Raw genomic sequence first — 19,454 nt, 5'->3', positions numbered from 1 at the left:
AAGTGTCATTGTCACTCTGAAATTATGATACATCATGCTGGAGTCCAATCATTTTCTCTTCTGCCTCCTAAAAATGTCTGAAGTTAATATTTTAAGTAACTTTCATAGGTAGGGTAGAAATTTGGTTAAAAAGGTTTACAATTGAAGCATTGCATTTTCAAACAAAGCACAGAAAAGCAACACTTGGGGTTAGAGATATTAATTTATTCACAAAAATGCAGAAAATTTTATTTTTAGAACAATTTAAAAGATGTTTCTATACTGCAGTGAGTACATAGATTTGAAAGAGTATTAGGGCCATTTAAAAAATTGGCATGCATTTTTTTTAATTTAAGATAAAGTCAAAATTCTGCCAAAAGTCAAAATTCTGTCATTTGTCTTACAATTTAAAAAAATGCATACCAACTATTTTTAGTTTAATGTTCCTAATCCTCCTCTGTACATATGTTCTAAAAAGTTTTTAAAAAAATCTGATCTTAAAAATTACATTTCAATGCTGTGATCAGTAATGCCATAAGCAACATACTTGAAACCAACCTGAAAGATTCGGGGCTTGTAAGAAAACATTCAGGGCTGAAGCCCCGTAAGCCACCCCCTCGCTCTGCCCATGGTTATCGATATTTCAGTACTTTAGTATTGAAATATTTCAGAACTTTTGTATTGATACATCACTAACTGGTAGTTTTACGTATTTATCTGCAACAGTTAGCATGCCATAATTTTTGATTTCTAACAGCAAAGTCTCTGTTTTAATGGGGATAACAATGATAAAACTGATACTTGGGCATAAATATAAAGATAATTGCATCTTAGTTTGTAAGGGAACCACAGAGTTGGTCTACTAAGCATCTAAAATAATTTAACAAAATGCAGAATAGTCAACCCATGAAAAGTCTTTTAACTCCAGTCCCCAAGGTTACCACGCACCTAAACACCTTTAAAAGAATAAATAATCTTAAAAACAAGTTAAATAGGATCCTAGGCCAAATATAAAAAGGGATGTGACTATTGCACATGGCCACATGTAGAACAATATTTTGTCTGGCTCTGTGTACCAGTTTTCCAAAATGGATTTAAAACTAAACGAGAGTCTAGGCCAGGGGTTCTCACCGTTGGGGTCGGGACCCCATTGGGGGTCGTCAGACACTAAAAGGGGGTCTCCAGATGCCTTAAAAAACTAAGAACATGTTTGAATTAAACTGTTGCCACTTTACACCAATTTTGACACATTTTTACCAATTTATATCACTTTTCTCACCAATTTGAACACATTTTTTCAACTTAAAACCCATTTTTTCGTCAATTCTAAACCCTTTCCACCACTTTTTTTTTTGGCTTGTTTTTGCCACTTCTAATCCAAATCTTGCCACTCTGACTATTGTTGGCTCTATTGGCACATTATTGCCACTATTAACCCCTTTTACCACTTTTTAAGTCACATTTCACAATTTCATATGCCCATTTTAGCCAATTTCTTACTTTTTCTGCCTTGGCTAAACCTTTTTTTGCCAGTTTGTATCAATTTTCATCCCATTTCACCAACCCATTTCTGCTATTTTTACAATCCAATTTCACCACATTTCCCACCCTTTTTTTATTTTTTTTTTGCCATTATTAAACCATTTTAGGTACTTTTAACATATTGTAATTCTGTTTTCAACAAAAGGATTAACATTTTTAAGAGGACTACTTACTATACAAATAATTAAAATTGTTTCTTTGATAAGAGTGGTTATGATTCAGGTTAAATATAAAATATCACAGTTTAACTTTACAATGTACCATGGTTTTGCTGGCCCCAGTTTGGCTGGGCTTCAGAAAGCTCTCCCATTATTCCCCCCTAGTGGACAGCCTTTTCTCCACATAACTATTCTTGAATGTGCATGACTGTGTTTAACCACCTTCAGGTACAGTGGGGGTCTCCGTTCTCTGGCACCTTTATTTTGGGGGTTGCAGGCTGAGAAGTTTGAGAACCCCTGATCTAGGCTCATACCCACAATGCTGGGGTTAAGATCCCCGCTGTGTACCCCGCACTGGAAACACTGGCTAATTCTGAACAAACATAAACAACATCAAAACGACATTCTTAACTATTAAGCATCATAGGAACATGACTGCCATGGGAGTATGGCATCCTCCATTTAAACAACTTTAGAAAAGCTTTGACATCCCTGAAATACATTTAAAAACCTAAGTAGACTGAGGTGTTTCATTCAGTGATATCTACTTCCATGTTAAAGTCTTTGGGCAGCACAGATCTGTATCCTGATGACTGAGAGAAGTTGAGGCTCAGCTGGTTGTCAACATTCGTGGTGATCTGGAGCTTGGACAGCCAACCGGCGACTTTACTGAAGCTGCTTTTTGACGGTCTTCCCTCTGAGTCTGGAATAGAAGTTTCTGAGCTTTCTCCTGAAACTGTAAATGAAACGAACAAAGAGTGATTCCAGCAGCCATTCTTACTATAAAAACTAAATGATTATAAACTGTTTTCTTACGGTCTGGGGGATTGAAGTCCATGCTACGCCGAAGAAGTTCAGTGGCTATCATGATTTCCTTGTTTAGATTTTCTAGTTCCTGATGGATCATTGTGTCCAGGCTTTCTCTTTTCTCTTCTTTTTTGCTCTGACCGATGCCCTTTATTTTGCACTTGTTCAGGTCTCGAACTGCAAATTCAACTGGAAAAAAGGCAGATAAACACCAGAATTTTAAATATTAATTTATTTATTCATTTCTGGAACGCATTGATGGTCTGAGACAATGGTTCTCTTTTGGTATAAGGAATTGTTGGTGTCCAAGTGTGGGCATATCTGAGCAAAACAATGCTATAATTTCTATTGCATAATTGGAACTTTATAAGGGCAAAATTTCAGCAGTGATGCAGAATTTATATAAAAGCACTGTGGGTAAAAGAGGGATATCCAGACTTGGAGTCCTGGGTAGTTAGCAACAGAATTACCAAACTTTTTTAGTTTTTTTTTTCATCAGTTCTGGCCTGCAATCCTGATCAAACGCCCTCTTAAAACAGTCATGCATCCACCTAGCTAGCAGCCACAGTAGCTCTGGTTCATGGCTACTGCCATGGTGCTGCACCGTTCTGCAACCAGATTTTCTCCTGGCAGTTGCTTGATTTTGATCTAGAAAAAGAAGTTTGTTTTTTTTTTTCCCCCACATAAAGCAGAGTCGTTTTGTAATTGACTTGTCAATCGCAGACTGGAGTCAGCTAATGTGAGCTAATGCTAGCAGTCTTAAGTTTTAAGAGTGGTGGAAACAAATGCCTATAAGTATGGTTGTTTTTTTCACGACTCGTGATGATGTGTGTTGAGAAATGTGTCATTTAAGTTTACTTTTTGGATCCACCTTATTCCTAGCCTACCTGATTCTTTGCATGAAATATGGGCACAACTTCTGGTCTGTTCTATCTAAATGGGACTCTGCATAGAAACAAGATGTTAAAAGTAATTATTACAGCAATTTGGACACCAAAATATGTAAAATTTGACTGTTTTACCTCAAACAGGACAACATCATTATTTTTCCGCCCTCTACTAGAGAGTACAAATTGATGACATTACCTCAGATAACCTAGAAAAGCATATTTAGCTAACTTTATTAGCTTCATATAAGTATAGAAAGAGATGATTACATTTTGTTAAAGGAGTTTGGACACCACCCCCAGATAGATGTCTAGTTTGTGGGGTTGCTGAAATTCTTATTTCACCACTTAATCCCTCCCTAAATGTGGGAATCATATTGATAAAACTATCCATGAGTCAAGTTGTCAACTCTTCAGTTTGGTAAATGTCAAGTTTTGTATTAAGAGTTAATGATAAATTAATAATGAAAGAATCACGTCCCTGTCTCACTAAAGGCCCATTTATACTCCCTTTATGTACAAAAATGTATACGCCCTTTTCAAATGTTACCGTCACTGCTCACATACTTCCATGCCTCCTTTATGTTGACATGGATGTTAACCAATACATCCACCGGGGGGGGGGGGGCAACCCAGAGTCAAAAGTTTATGACAACAAAAAACTCAAAAACAAACATGGCGACTGTGGAGGAGGTATTGATAATGTACCTCTTGCATAAAAGACAAAAACGGAGGCAGCATTTCTAACCAACTTGCACAACTTTTCCTCAAAAAGTTCCGCCATTGTTATTTCTGCTTCGTGTCTCACTAGAGCTACGTATCAGGTAGTGACAGCAACACTGCCCCCACGGTTTCCGGTGGTACTGTTCCATTTGGTCCGTATCTGTAAGCTTATGGAAACGTGCAGAAATACGGATGAAATGAACGCGGAGCACGGACAGAAGGCTCCGTCCGTATCCGTATTTAACGTTGAGCATAAATGGGCCTTTAGACAGTGATCAGCATGTTTAAAACACTGTTGTGAGAGACATATTTAACTTGGTCACAATATTAGTACCACGAACATAGTAACAGGAACTGAGCATTACAGAAAATATTATCTAAAACTTTCAGCTCATACTGATTTACCAAAAAAGACATTGTTGATGTTAAATCACTATAGTAAGCTCTTGGAAGAATCAAGTTTTTGCTGTTATTGTTACTGTACAGGAAGTTCCACCCACATTCATAGCTACAGTAGACCCCCCCGGGAATAATGTGGTATCCACCTTATTTACTTACTTACAGCTTACAATACAAACAATGTAAACATGTGATTACAAAAATATACCAATATTTACAAATTCGAGGTGAATTCCTATCAAAACAACTGTTGTTGTTTGTTAGCGTCTATCGTTAGCTGCTGTACTGGAATACGTGTATTTAATGTACTTCTGCTTTAGCACCAAAAGTTTCACACATATTCACATTTACAGTAGCGGCCCCAGGATTAAGGTGGATTGATAAAAAAATAACTACAATTGTGACGCTAATTTTCATTAGCCTGTAAATGGGACCTTTTTTGACTTTGTGTAAGATGAATGCAGATGGTATGCTGATTATACACAGCAACATATAGGGATGTGTTTTACAGTTTGGTTAAAGTGAAGATGCTACTTCAACTCTGTATAGTGACAGACTATGTTCTGTGTTGTTTTGTGCCTTTTGTGTGAGGTCTCAATAAATTTCCAAACTAAGAAGAAATGCTCTTTTATTTCAGACAGAACCGTTTAATTTGTCTGCCAAAACCAAACCAGAACATTCAGGGAGGGCAGAATAAGCTGTAGGACTTAGAGCTAGCTCTGCTTACATTGGCCACATTTATAAAAGTAATTCCACATCATTTTCTGGATGACATGGTGACCCCGTGTTGTCTGAAAGGATTTCTGTTTTAGAAAGGTGTTCAGTATGCTAACAGTGCTGACATATTCCAGCAGAACTCATGCTGTGCAACTAGACCCCCAAAAAATCATGCCACTCATTACACTTACTTGATGACCTGGTTGAAAAGCTTGTCCCACTTCCTCTGATCTCAGATTGTACCTTGCGGAGCATTTCCCTGAATCCCGTCATCAGTTCCAGCTCTCTCTTTCTGTACTTTTCCTCAAAGGCCTGCCTCAGGACCTGTGTGATGTGCCTCCTGTTGAGCTTCTCCATGAGTCTGTCTCGGATGTCGTTCATATCGGGACAGAACAGCCGGCCGCTGTTCTCTGCCGCCATTTCCTCGATCTTCTCAAACAGCTCCGTGACCTGCCTGGTGTCATTCTTCTTTATGTTGCTCATGACATGATACCTGTTTCCACACTTGTCTACCAACCACTGCAGAGCTCTGTGCTCCCTCTCAATATGCTCTTCTACTGATTTATCTGCCAAGGTGTCTCCATACGTGAACAGAACAATCGCATGCTTCCAGACACTGGGATCAAAGAGACTCATTTGTTCCTCCAGGGCGACCTGCTGGGATTCTCCAAACGCAAGGTCCAAAGGGACAACCAACAGAATGGCATGAACCCCTAATGGACTCAGGGATATACCTCGGACTATTTCCTTATCTATATCATCAGTACCAATGGAGGGCTTCATCCGCCAACCCGGGGTGTCGATCACTGTGATCTGTCTGCCAGCCACCTCTGCCTCCTCCACATGACACTCCTTGTTCTGACAGGTCGGAAACACTTCTTTACGCAGTAGGTTGTTTCCTGTTGCACTTTTACCAGAGGTTTTCTGACCAAGCATCACCATCCTCAGGGCCTGTAATTTATTCCTTGAACCTTTAGAGGAACACAAAGAGGATAAAGAGACAAATCACATCGTGAACTAGCCCAGTCCAGTTAGGTTAGCAACCAAACATTTTCATCTATATGTGCTTTTCAACTAAAGGTATCAGGAACTTCTGGTTGTTCTTTTGTTCTCTTCAACTTACTAACCATTCTGATGAACCACCAAGCCAGCATTTCTATGTGGGCCCTATGTGGGTCACCCAAATGTGGGTGGGTTTATCAGCCCATGGTGGCCCCAACTGCTTGACCTATGTGAGACACATATAGGCCCCTTTTTTGGTAGAAGTGCCGAACGGGAAATCCCAGTTGGAGCCAACATAGAACATATGGAAAAACCCACTTGAGGCCCATATTTGCACAACTACAACTAAAGAGAACTACAAATGACCCATATGGGGCCCACATGGACATGCAGGCTGGGAGAAGGCTATCATTTAGTTGTATCTGTGGTATCTAGATTTAAAACAGCTTTGACAACATCACACTCATGTACCCTTGATGACAACACAGTACCTTCAAGGGCTTTTGTTTTTGCCTGGGCTTGACTTTGCCTCAGCCTGGCTCCTTCTTCCACTCTTCTCCTATTCTCTTCTATGGTCAAGTATTTCTCCTCATCTGGGACAAAACACTCCCAGTTGTTTTCGGCCACAGTCCCGGTGATTTTCTCCAGCAGCTCTGTGATTTGAGTACCGTCATCTGGGTTCTTGTTATCAATGACATGATACCTGTTTCCACATTCTTCAACCAGGGACTGCAAGGCCTCTCCTTCGCCTTCGATGTACTCCTCTATGCTGTGTGCTCTCAACCAGTCTCCTCTGGTGAAAACAACAATGGTGTGTCTCCAGACTCCTTCTCCGAGAAGCTCCATATGTGTCTTCACTGCTTCCAAGTGTCCGCTGTTAAAGGATGCATCAGAATCTATCAGCAGCAGGAAGACATGAGGCCCAGGGCGACACAGAAACATGCTGCGCACCAGTTCCTCTCTGATGGCTGCAGGAGTGTCACACACAGGGAAGCCTTTCCACCAACCTGGTGTGTCAACAAGAGTGATTTCAGTTTTTCCCACAAAACCCTGCCGGACCACGGAGTGAGCTGTTCTCTTTCCATCATCTTGCTCTTTGATTCCCAGGATGGTGTTCCCTACTGAAGTTTTCCCAACACTTTTACTTCCCAAGAGAATCATCTGGAGCTTTGGGATGATTTTCACCTCCTCTGCAAGAGAGAAAAAAGCTTAATAATAAATGAAGCTTGCAGCCACTTATTTAAGTTTTTCAACCCACCATACTACTGAGGGGCTAAGCTATTTATCAATTGATGTATGCATTTGTCGTCAGTTTGTTGTCAGATTGTGAGCATATTAAAGAGCTAAAACCATCTGCTGGTTGGTTGTTTTACCTGAAAGGAGTTCTCTCATTTGCTGTCTCTGCTCCTCGGCCTTCCTTTGTCTCTGCTGAGCTCTTTCAGCCACTTCCTGTTGCTTCTCTTGAATGATGATCAGTGTTTGTTCGTCAACCTCATAGTAACTGCCGTTGTTGTACCACACCATCTCATCTATCTTCTCCAGCAGCTGTGTCACCTGGAGCGAGTCGCTCCTCTTCTTGTTATTGAAAACGTGGTACCTGTTTCTGCATTTCTCCACCAACCAGCTGAGAGCGTCGCCTTCACTCTCAATGTGCTCTTCGATCGTCTTCCCCCCAAGGAAATCCCCACATATGAACAGCACCATGGTGTACCTCCACACCCGCTCCCCCAGGAGCTTCATGTGCTCCTCCAGGGTCCGCCTCTGCTCCCCACAGAAGGCTGTGTCAATGGGGATCACCAAGAGGAACACATGTGGGCCGGGTGGACATTTGGACACATTGAGTTTGAACCTTTGCTTCTCCCCCTGTGGGGTCTCGTTTAGGGAGAGTGAGCTGTTCCATCCTGGAGCATCGACCACGACGAGGTGCCTGCCTTCCACTAGTTCATGTCGGACCTCGGACTGAGATGTTCTGTTTCGTCCACACTCAAACCTTTCCTTCCTAAGGATTGTGTTACCAGAGCAGCTTTTACCAGCCCATCTCCGACCAATCAGGATGATTCTGACCTCCTTTAGGGTGAAGCTTTCTCTCTCCCCTGCAAGACAAAGAAAAATAGTTGGACTGGATGTCAAAAAGTAGGCTGGAAACAGGTTTGTACTCAACCTGGTTTGAACATCAAAGTCAGGTCTATGCTGTCACAGGGCAAATACTTTTGAGAAGATAACAAATGTAATCTCACATGGCAGTAGAAATGGAAAGTAATATGATAATACCATAAAATAGCCACTGTTTCCAGTCATGAAGATGGTGCTGCCTAAAAGGACACTTTTATGATAAATGCCTTGAGAGTATATGTCTATTTTGACCTATGTGTGGGGATGCTTTAAAAGTGTTACATGATGTCTGGCTAATCTGGCAAATGTCGAACACGCATATATACCGGGACATATATTCTCATGAGCCATGCATGGCATGGCTGACACAGGGCAGGCACCACAGCATGGTCTTCTCTTGTCAAACATTTAAAGTCAAACTGTTAAGTGTGCACTAGTGGCTGCAATTCTTTGTTCTGGGTCTAGATCAGTGATAAGAAATGAATAGGTTCATTAATAACCCTGTGTGCTGCATCCTGCAGTATCAGTAGACACATGGTCTTGCCAATGATAATCAAAAATGTGCTGAAGAGAAATTGTGACAGTTGCCACCAGGACTGGAAGAGAGACTTTTGTCTGCATGCTTAGATACCAGGAACACCACTCTAGCTGTGCAAAATCTAAATTGTGCAATTAAATACTGGTTATGGAAACACCTGAATTTCAACAAACCTCCCAAATATCGCAAAAACGTTTTCGCGCTCTCATGAGGTTTTTCAGATGTTTCAATATAGAAATATATATCAAACTAATGGAAACACTTTTTCTGCATTTACACGTCACAGGACGTAATGTACGGTGTCACATGACCAGTTCACTCAGAGACAATATGGCGTGTGGTCAGAAGAGGAGACCGAGACTTTTCTTCACATCATACCCTTATACAGTGCTTAAAAAAATTATTAGACCACCCTAACCCTAACCAAAGTAAGGTTTATGCCACAGCTGCCCTAAATTAACAGCATTGGTAATTACCAAAATCATTTTTTATGTTTCTGCAAGGGTTAATACACCAATATGTAGAAGCTCTTTAACCCAAATGATATTTTTAATGCTAAAATATAATTATTATTGTTATCCATGAATTTTCAAATTTACTGACAAAAAACCTGAAAAATAGTAAAACACATTATTATTTCATGATTAATATGGGAAACTATAGTTATTTACTTGCATTCCTGAAGAGAAAAATTAGTTTTAGTGGTTGAATGTTATGCTTCATTAATTTCTGACTTCTCAGAGAAGCCCAGTGAGCCGGCTCAAATTTGGGTATAAAAAGGTGGATTCAGTTTGAAATTCCTCATTCCTGTTCAAAATGGTAAAACGTGGAGAGCTGACTGAAAATGAAAGAGTCCGCATTAAAGCACTTCATGATGCTGGATGGTCTTCAGACGAATATGACAGGTGGTCTAATAAATTTGTTAAGCACTGTACGTGGACTTTGCTGTACATGTGAACTTTGCCTCTGAACTATCATCAGTTGCCAACATGAAACAGGTTTTGAGCATTCTTTGCAGCAGAGTCTTGTGAGATGAGATTTTACCAGAGTTACGATGCTCATGCCCGAAACACCCTTCAATGGAAATACATTCAAAGTGCAATTGCATTTAGTTGAAATTTTATAAATATTTCTTCTATTTTGCAAAAAACTGTCTCCATTACAGTTTTTTGAAGTACACAAAAAAGCTACTCAATTACAATAACTCAAGTAAATGCAATTAGTTACTTTCCATTCCTTTTTTGTGTGTGTTTTGTACATAAATGTAAGTTCTTACCATTAACACATTTAAAAAATTGATTTTATTTATTTATTTATTTTTTTTTTCTTAGTTTGGATGCATGCTGATGAGGTGGGTCTCCAAAAGAATGACTGAAAGATAACAAAAAAAGAAGAAGAAGTCCACCTCCTTCACAAGTGTCCACTCCTACAGACTTCAGGGCTTTAAGGGGCCCCAACCATCCAAACTTTCTTCATCTGTGTGCAGAAAGGTAAAACCCAAACATCCCAGCAAAGCCAGCAAAGTGGAGGACTTCTTGATCTCTCAGAAACAATCACAGTCCTCTCCAGATCCACAAAAGTCCAGCTCACAGCTCAATTTACTGCATGCATGCCAGTGGGCCAGAGTGTGACTAATAGTCACTACAATTATGTACAGGGATGATCATCAGTGGACTAAATAGGCAGTTCATACACACTAGTCAAATACATGAGTCCAGTTTAACTCATTTAAAGAATTAACTGAGACAAATCACTTCAGCTTTAACTAAAGTATATAACCTGATGTTATATGTTGAATTTCTCTCAATATCTATAATGTGGTTTGAAATTAAATGTACAAAATCTCAAGTTCTGTAACCTCATTTTTTTCTCCACTGAGGTTTAGATTAGCTGTACATGTGTAGATTATCCAGCATTGACTGCATCAGTAACAGTGATCGATCAATTAAACTTTGCTTAGGGCCCCAAGTAAGCTTGGGCCGGCCCTGTATCCACTGATGCTGAATTTAAAAGACTGGAATACTGAGTGAATGAAAACTTGACTTTTAAATGCACGAGTGATCCTCCACAATCATTCTTCTGCATGTCCATTCTATTGGAATCTCCCTGACACCCCTGCATGATCTAGGACACCTCAGTGTGTAATTTTGGATGTCTTTTGATAATACATTTTATTTATAAAGCATTTTTCATAAAAACTCAAAGACACTGCAATACAGAGAAAGATTAGCACTGCTCCAGGACCTCTTATGTCATCGGATAGCCTGTGTCCAGATTAACTTTTCAGTTATAATGATATTTTTTTGTAATGTTATGAGAGGATTTTTGTTTTTTTTACCATTTGATGAATTGTGAGTTTGACACCCCTGCTGTGTATGGAAACGTGTTGTCTGTTACATTATTTTCTTTGGCTCTATGGTTCTACATTTTGTCTTAATGGAGTTGCTGAGAGAACGTCCTTTAAAGTTATTCAGTGGCTCATCCTGATGATTAGAAGTACACAGTTTCTCACACCAGGTGTCTCTGCTGCTCTGTGTGACTGACAGAAGAAGAATGAGCACCTGCTCCTGTTGATCCTTAGGGACTTTCCTGCAGTTATGTTTGACTCTTTTCATCTCTTTCATTCAAGAGTTCAAAGACTCACAGTCATGTGAAACAAACCTCAACGAGGAAACATTCTTACAGTGATCCAGGTAGATACAGTGTCTTTCTGGGAACTAAATCACTTGACGTGACACATCAGCTGTTACTGTCACGTGCTGGGTGATTTCTGATCGAAATATGTGAGTGAAACTGTGAGACCATGCTCACAGCAGAGAAACTTTACAGTGGAGTGCTGTGAACCACAACCAGCCCAAAGGAAAATACCCTTCAGAGTCGATACTTACCTTCTCCCTGCATCACATCATTTTCTTAAAACCTCAAAATGAAAACTAGGGCTCCAAGCATCACTGAACGGGCCTCACACCTTTGCACATGTTTGGTGTACATCCTGCTTGTGGCACTGCAGCTAAATGGGCTGCTTCATAGATGTCTATAAATGTAAATGAATTTTATTACATATTTTGACCTTTTAAATGCACAATTTGAATTTTATCTCATAAGTTGACCTTTAAAACTAATTATTTTGACTTTGATCAAATATTTTGACTTTTGAGACTCATGATTTAAAATTTTATCTCACATATTGACCTTTCAAACTCACAATTTTTAATTTTAACTCATATTTTAACCTTTAAAACTCAAAATTGTGGATGTACATGTCCTATTTTGATCCTTTAGACTCATAATTTTTTATTTCATCTCATACTCTGAACTTTTAAACTCACAAGTATGAATTTAATCACATATTTTTCTTTTAGATTGAATTTTGTCTCATATTTGACCTTTAAATCTCATGATTTTCACTTTAATCTCACATTTTGACCTTTCAAACTCACAATTTTTAATTTTAACCTATATTTTGACCATTAAAACTCAAAATATTTAATTTCAACACCTATTTTAACCTTTAAAACTCACAATTTTGACTTAATTAGTCAACAATTCATTGTTGGAAGACCTCAAAGTCCTGCCATGTTCCTTGTTTGAGTAATAAAAATCTTCAGGTCTAATAGTTTCACATCAAAGTTCAGAGCTAAAGAAATGTTTACAATTTCTTCTCTTTCTGGGTAAAATTTGAGGTGGGTTGGAGAAGAAGAAGAGGCAGGATCTGACATGAAACTCATGCCCACCAGTTTTCAAAATCCAGTGTTAAATCTGCCACTAGGGCTAAATTATAAAAAATTGTAGGAGGCACCACTGAGCCAAGGAACAAGAGTAATTCAATCATCTTTGTTTGTCACAGGGAGTTTTTGTGGTAAGTTTTATACTCATGTTTCTACTTCCTGTTTCATGGCGAATTAAAAATCCCCATGGTTTTGACTCAGAGCCCAGACCTTTAAATCTGAATGAGGGAAATGATTTGGCTGACTGCTAGTCTCCACATTCAGACACAACAAGAGCAAACTTGGTTGCCACAATCAGGAAGTTGCTAGCCCATTTCTAACTTTGTGTTTACTGTTGTCTTGCTGCTTCATTGGCTTTTACTCTGTTACACGTAGCAATCCTGCTCGTGCCGGCTAGGCTGTCCTTGGTGATCCCCTATGCAACAGGATTTCTGACTGTAAATATTTCACAGTTGGAGCAGGCAATAGAGGATGAAATCTACACTCAGTATCTCATACCACCAGGGGCGTAGCTAGGGATTTAGGGCCCCTAGAAAGATTATTACACAGGGCTCCACTTAGCCAGATAGTGAAGCAACAAATGTTGCATCAGTTTTACAAATGTATATGCATTTTGATGTATTTTTTAACCATCATTTCCCAAATTATGAGCATTTTTTTTACTATGGTTAAATTAAATTTACTTGCATTATTTTGTAGTGCTGGACCACACTATTTGGACATTTTTAAGAGAGGGCCCCCAGAATTGTATTTCACTCTATTTGATACAAATTTAAGTCTGTTGACCGATCATTTAGTCATTTTTGATACAATAATGACACTAATTATTAAAAAAGAAAAAAAACACTTTTTATTGTAGCATATGAAAGCCCATTTCTGCCACTTAAAAAAGAAAAATGTGGAAGTAAGGAAATAAAAAAGAAATCCAAAGACATAGTTATAACATTAAAATGTAAAACTATGAGATAAAATAATCATAATTAAAAGATACAAAGTCAAAATTACTAAATTAAATTATGAGATAAAAAGTCCATTTAGTCAATTATAACTTTTTATGTCATCATTTTGACTTTTCAATTCATAATCTTGACTTTTTATCTCATTATTATTACTTTTTTCTTCTAATTCTGACTTTTTAAATCATATTTCTGACTTTTTAAATAATAATTCTGACTTTTTAAATTATATTTCTGACTTTTCAAATCATATTTCTGACTTTTTATCTCATAATTCTGACTTTATAAATCATAATTCTGACTTTTTATATCATAATTCTGACCTTTTATCTCATAATCATGACTTTTTATTCTTATAATTATGACCTTTTATTTCATTATTATGACTTGGAATTTTTTTTTCAAGAATTGCTGTACTTTCACATTTTTTCTTTTTTATTTGACCCAAATGGGCTTCCATACAGGCATCTGTATGATTCCCTGGGCCCCCTACTGTGGGCCCAGAGAATCAGTACCCTTTTCCCCCTGTGCTACGCCCATGTAGCACAAGTCTTTCTTTTTTCATTACTTCTTTCTGTGTAAACCTCCAACATAGTACCAGTATTTCTTATATTTGACCAAGGAACCATCAGAATTTGTCCGACAGCTCACAACTTCTGCCCTAAAATATTTTTTTTCTCATAAAAAGCTTATATATCAATCACAGCTTATATAAGAAGCTGCTTTAGAAAGAAGCTGTTTGTGCAGGAGATGTGCGTTTAACTGCACAGCATAAAAAGCTGATGCTAGTTTTCACATTGAACAGTATTAACAGGAAGGAATTAATGGTTTTAACAGTTGACCAGAAGTATTTCTACCAGCAGGATCATCTGGTTTGACAAGCTTTTACTTTAAACTCTGTTTACAGTCAAGGTTTTATTACTTTACATGTTTTCCTGTTAGGACACCACATGACTACTGACTATTATTTTTAATCTTGATGCCATTATTTTTGTCTCTCTGCTACCAGCACCTGGAATTGCTCTCCCTGGGTTGAAAATGTAGACATGGCTGTAAAATCAACACGACAATTATCATAACAATAACGATGAAACAAGAATTAAGAAATGACTAATTTAAAACACAAGACTGCCAGGACTGTGTGTGGTTCATAACAATGGTTCTCTACTGGTGGTTTGGGCCCCAAAAGTGGGCTGCAAACTTGCCTGGATGTGAAAAGTGCATGATTTATGGAAGCTTTAGTAGTAATACATTCATGCATATTTTACTCCATGATTACTAAATGTTTTTTGCTTGTTTTCTTGCTATCTTGGTAGAGCAAAAGTAGTTTTCCCATCATAGAATTTTAGTTTCTCTGTATGGAGGTTTCCAGTCACTGGTTAAGCAGCATTCCTGACTACATTTACACCACAACAACAAAAGAACAATTCAAGCAACTCAGAGAAAGGGTTACTGGAAAGTCAGGGGATGGAAACGAAAACATTTCCAAGGCTCTGAACATCCCCTAGAGTTCAGTTAAATCCGTCATGAAGAAATGAAGGAATATGGCACAAGTGTAAATCTGAGCGTGCAAGAAGGAGACTAGTGAAAGAGGCCACCAAGACACCTATGACTACTCTGAAGGAGTTCCAAGCTTCAGCAGCTGAGATAAAGAGACTCTGCAGACAACGACTGTTGGCCGGGTTCTTCACCAGTCAAAGCCTTATGGGAGTGGCAAAGAGAAAGACACTGTTGAAGAAAACTAAGATTCAAAATGGACTAGGGTTCACCAAAAGTAGGGCTGAATGATTTGGGAAAATAATCTAATTGCAATTTTTTTCCACAATATTGCGATTTGATATGAGTTTAATCCTTAAGTTCCTCATCTTATGTATTTAACAACAAACACAAGCAATAAATCATTCTACACTATAACCAACACTATATTAGATAAAACTAGGGCTGAGCAATTTTGAAAAAATATCTAACTAGGATGATTTTGACTCTTTTTGCAAATTGGATATAAATTCTTGTATTGAATGGAAAGATAATTTTTGTGTCATCCTCATATTTAATCAGAAAAATGTGCAAAAATGAAGAAAGTAGGATTTCTTGTAGGCTATTCTAAAAAAAAGGGTCTTGAATGATTGCGTGATATGTAATGCATCACATCTCTGCTGCAAAAAAAGAAAAAGTTTTAAACCGGTATTTTGACTCAAATTTCAGGTTAAAGAAATTTTGCAACCTCTGCGATTTTTAAAATTTTAAATTTTTTTAAAATCTTATTTTTGATTAATTGCCCAGCCCTGACAAAAAGGCATGTGGAAGACTCCACAGGAAGAAAGGTCTTTGGTCTGATAAAGCCAAGATGGAGCTTTTTGGTCATCGGACAAGACGCCAAACCCTGCACATCACCACAACCACACCATACCCACAGTGAAGCACGGTGGTGGCAGCATCATGCTGTGGGGATGCTTCTTGTCAGTCAGCCCTGGAAGGCTTGTAAAGGTAGAGAGTTAAATGAATTTGGAAAAATATGGGAAAATACTGGAGGACAATCTTATTCAGTCTACACGTGTTAATGCTGGTGATTAATCTGGAAAGCTTAATGCATTAAAAAAATGATAACGCAATTTAATCATATGACTAAGTTTGACCACAACTTCCTCCCGTAGTCCTCCTGTGGATGTTTACATCCCTGGAGTGAAAAGGTTAAAGGCGGGTCAAACGCAGCCAGCAGTGATGAGTGAGGAGACAGACCCCGGTCTGCTTCACAGCAAATTTAGATTTTAAAAGCTTCCTAATGGAAGTCTGGATGAAACAAACGTTGTGTGTACATACTGCGGTGATGAACTGTCTTTATACTGAAGTACGACGAGTCTGAAATAGCACCTCCAGGCGACACGCGTCTTTGCTAATGTTAGCAAACAACAACACGGGATCAAGCCATGATAGCTAATGATGCTAATGCTAGCAAAGACACAACAACAACACAGGATCATGTCATAACACCAACCTACACCGGCGCAGTCCAGCAGACCTGGATTTGTCCCCAAAACAACAACATCTAAGCTAACTAATATGATCACTAATGGGTCGCCAGAGACTGCAGACCATCGACATCTTTGACGACAAGGGGCTTCAAGACATCATCTGATCACCTGATCATTCACTTTGCAGCACAAGTTATTTTCTACCTGATGTGTTTCTCTGCTGGTAGTGTAGCTCAGTGAATTAAGACACTCTGATTTATAAGCCACAATTAAGTTTAAAAACTCTAGTTTGTTTAATATTTCTTCATTTAAACACCATACTTGTACTAATTTATCTCAACCACAAATACAAGTAAATGGTCGTATTTTAAATGTTCATTTATAGATAACAATAAGAATACATTTTTAGTAAAAAGCGCTTTCAAAGTGCTGCACATAAAATTGAAATAATGAAATTAAAACTTGATAATAAGAACATTTAAAAATGACTAAAACTAAAGAAATTCTGTGAGTAATCATGATAAATCACAGCACAGTAATGCGATTGACTTGATTAGTTTTTTTAATCAATTGACGGCACTAGTTTAAAAAAAACAAGGTGAATGCTCTGGAGTGGCTGAGTCAAAGCCCAGACCGAAGTCCAGTATAGAATTTGTTGCTAGACTTGAAAAGGGCTGTTCACACCTGATCCCTGATCAACCTGACAGAGCTTGAGCAGTTCAGCAAAGAAGAATGGAGTAAAATTGTAGAATCCAGAGCTTTGAGCCTGACTGAGACTTATCCACACAGACTCAGACAGACTCAGAGATGTGATTGCAGCCAAAAATGACTCTACTCTACAATACTGACTTGAAGGGGTTAAATATTTATGCATTTATTTTACCTGAAATATTTTTATTTAATTAATATCACTTCTTAGAAATCTGTTTTCACTTTGACATTAAAGAGGGTTTTTCATTAAAAAAAACAGTAAAAAAAAAAATCCAAATTATATTGACCATGATTGATTTATAATATCAATAAAAGGTCAACACATCCAAGGGGGTGAATACTTTTTAGAAGCTATCTAAGTCTTCTTGTTGTTTGGTGAAATTAACACAGATTCCTTGACATTTTGAGCTCTTATTTCCAAGAGCATTTTGATGTCTTTATTTTAGTTTTGTGCTCATTGGTCTGCACTTAAACAACTCCAACACCTTGTGTGTAAATTTACTTAACACCCAGACCTTATTGTCACATACACAAGCAAAAACACAAAGAAAAACCTCTTTTTTAGACATACCTGCTGACATTTTGGACTAAATCTAATTCAAAAAGAGCATACAATTGATATCAAGCAGCATTAATACTGTCCAAGGCCATAACACCAGCCTGCATTATCCTTGTCTAAGTCAGTTTACTATTGACATAGCTTAAAATTTAGGAGGCTTCCAAGTGTTTATGACATTCACACCACTGGATACCTACATTTACCTTTTTAGTTGATTAAACTCAACCTGATTTATCTTTACAGTCACATTCATTTCAGATTTCACTGCTTCAAGAACTCACCCAGGCTGTTCTCCATGTCTTCAGATCCTGTTTTAAGTCAGTGACTTGTTACCAGCCAAAAACCTAAGAAGATTCTTCAGTCCATCGAGACAATCATCAGGTAATAAAATTGTAAGTAAACAAGTACTCTGACAGTTTTGCGGCCAGCCTGTTGCTGCTAAGGTGCCTAATGAGAGCATAGATCTAGACAAGAGATGTCTGGACTGGTTCAACCGGTTTGTACTCACGTTGAACAGCAGACACATGTAAACTGAAAAGATGATGTAACACCCCCTGTTTTGCCACTTGGGTTCAAATGCACGTGTCAAAGCTCCATTCTTAAGTAAGGGGGTTTTGCAGAGACTAAACTCCAGGTCTCTGTTTATTGATGGTTTTGAAGAAGAAAACACTCGTCCCTGAGGCACCACTTTTAATTTTAACAAACAAGACCAAATCTGTAAAGGGATACTTCAACATTTTGGCAAATTCGCCCATTGCCATAATTCCTATAGTCTTAGTAATAGGTTTGTTTCCGTTAGTTGTTGGTGCAAGCTGTTTCTAGATCGGAGGGGACCGATGTACCAGCTGCACAGCTAACGCTATGTAAGCAGACGGTATATTTTGCTTTCCCTCATCAAACTCATCAAATACACAATCCAACAACTCCAAAACGCTCTCGTGGACAAGTTGTGACCTGCGCATTCGCCATGCTATGAAATAATAACGTCTAATTATGTAACATTATGACACATGAAGCAAATACTTGGAACTATTTCTTGAGTGAACCACTGGGTGGAGTGACACAGTGCAGCAGCCATGTCTGGAGTGTAGTTCCAGCTTTGCATTTAGCTTTAAAACATCTCCGTCTCGTAATGTTCCATGATTATTTCATAACGTGGTGAATGTACAGGTCACAACTTGTCCACGAGAGCATTTGGAGTTGTTGGATTGTGTATTTGATGAGTTTGATGAGGGAAAGCAAAAAATACTGTCTGCTTCCATAGCATTAGCTATGCAGCTCGGTCCCCCCAGATCTAGAAACAGCTTGCACCGAGAACTAAAGGAAACAAACCTATTACTAAGACTATAGACATTATGGCAATGGGTGAATTTGCCAAAATGTTGAAGTATGCCTTTAAATCTGAGTATGGCTCCACTGAATTCGTCCAAGCGGCGACCCGCCAGAGCATCAAGCTCTGCCCACCATTCACTTTGATCCTGCAGATTTTAACACTGGATTATATTTTAACTAACCAGACTTGCTCGTGTGGGCACACTATTCTCAGTTAACTTGTTATGCAGAAACAAACAAGTTAGACAATAGAGGTTTTTCTTTGCATTAACTGGTGTTTGCTGGTTTGTACTTGGGTGTGGTCACTATTGAGCTCTGATGCTAAAGGTGTA

At 38.4% G+C, this 19,454-nt stretch overlaps 1 protein-coding gene across 1 annotated transcript; it reads right to left on the bottom strand.

The window, feature by feature from the left end:
* Nucleotides 1-2,209: 2,209 nt before the first annotated feature.
* Nucleotides 2,210-18,087, bottom strand: LOC121512835. The gene is made up of 6 exons (XM_041792328.1): nt 18,072-18,087; nt 7,588-8,307; nt 6,706-7,404; nt 5,404-6,183; nt 2,496-2,657; nt 2,210-2,415 (listed from the first exon to the last, which is right to left on the bottom strand). The coding sequence occupies exons 1-6, from the start codon at nt 18,085-18,087 to the stop codon at nt 2,210-2,212; spliced, it is 2,583 nt and encodes an 860-aa protein (XP_041648262.1).
* Between the last annotated feature and the right edge of the window lie 1,367 nt (nt 18,088-19,454).

This window comes from Cheilinus undulatus, linkage group 7 (assembly GCF_018320785.1).
Source record: "Cheilinus undulatus linkage group 7, ASM1832078v1, whole genome shotgun sequence".
Taxonomy (NCBI): Eukaryota; Metazoa; Chordata; class Actinopteri; order Labriformes; family Labridae; genus Cheilinus; species Cheilinus undulatus.
The sequence above is the reverse complement of the archived record's forward strand: the minus strand, read 5'-3'. Positions and strand labels throughout refer to the sequence as shown.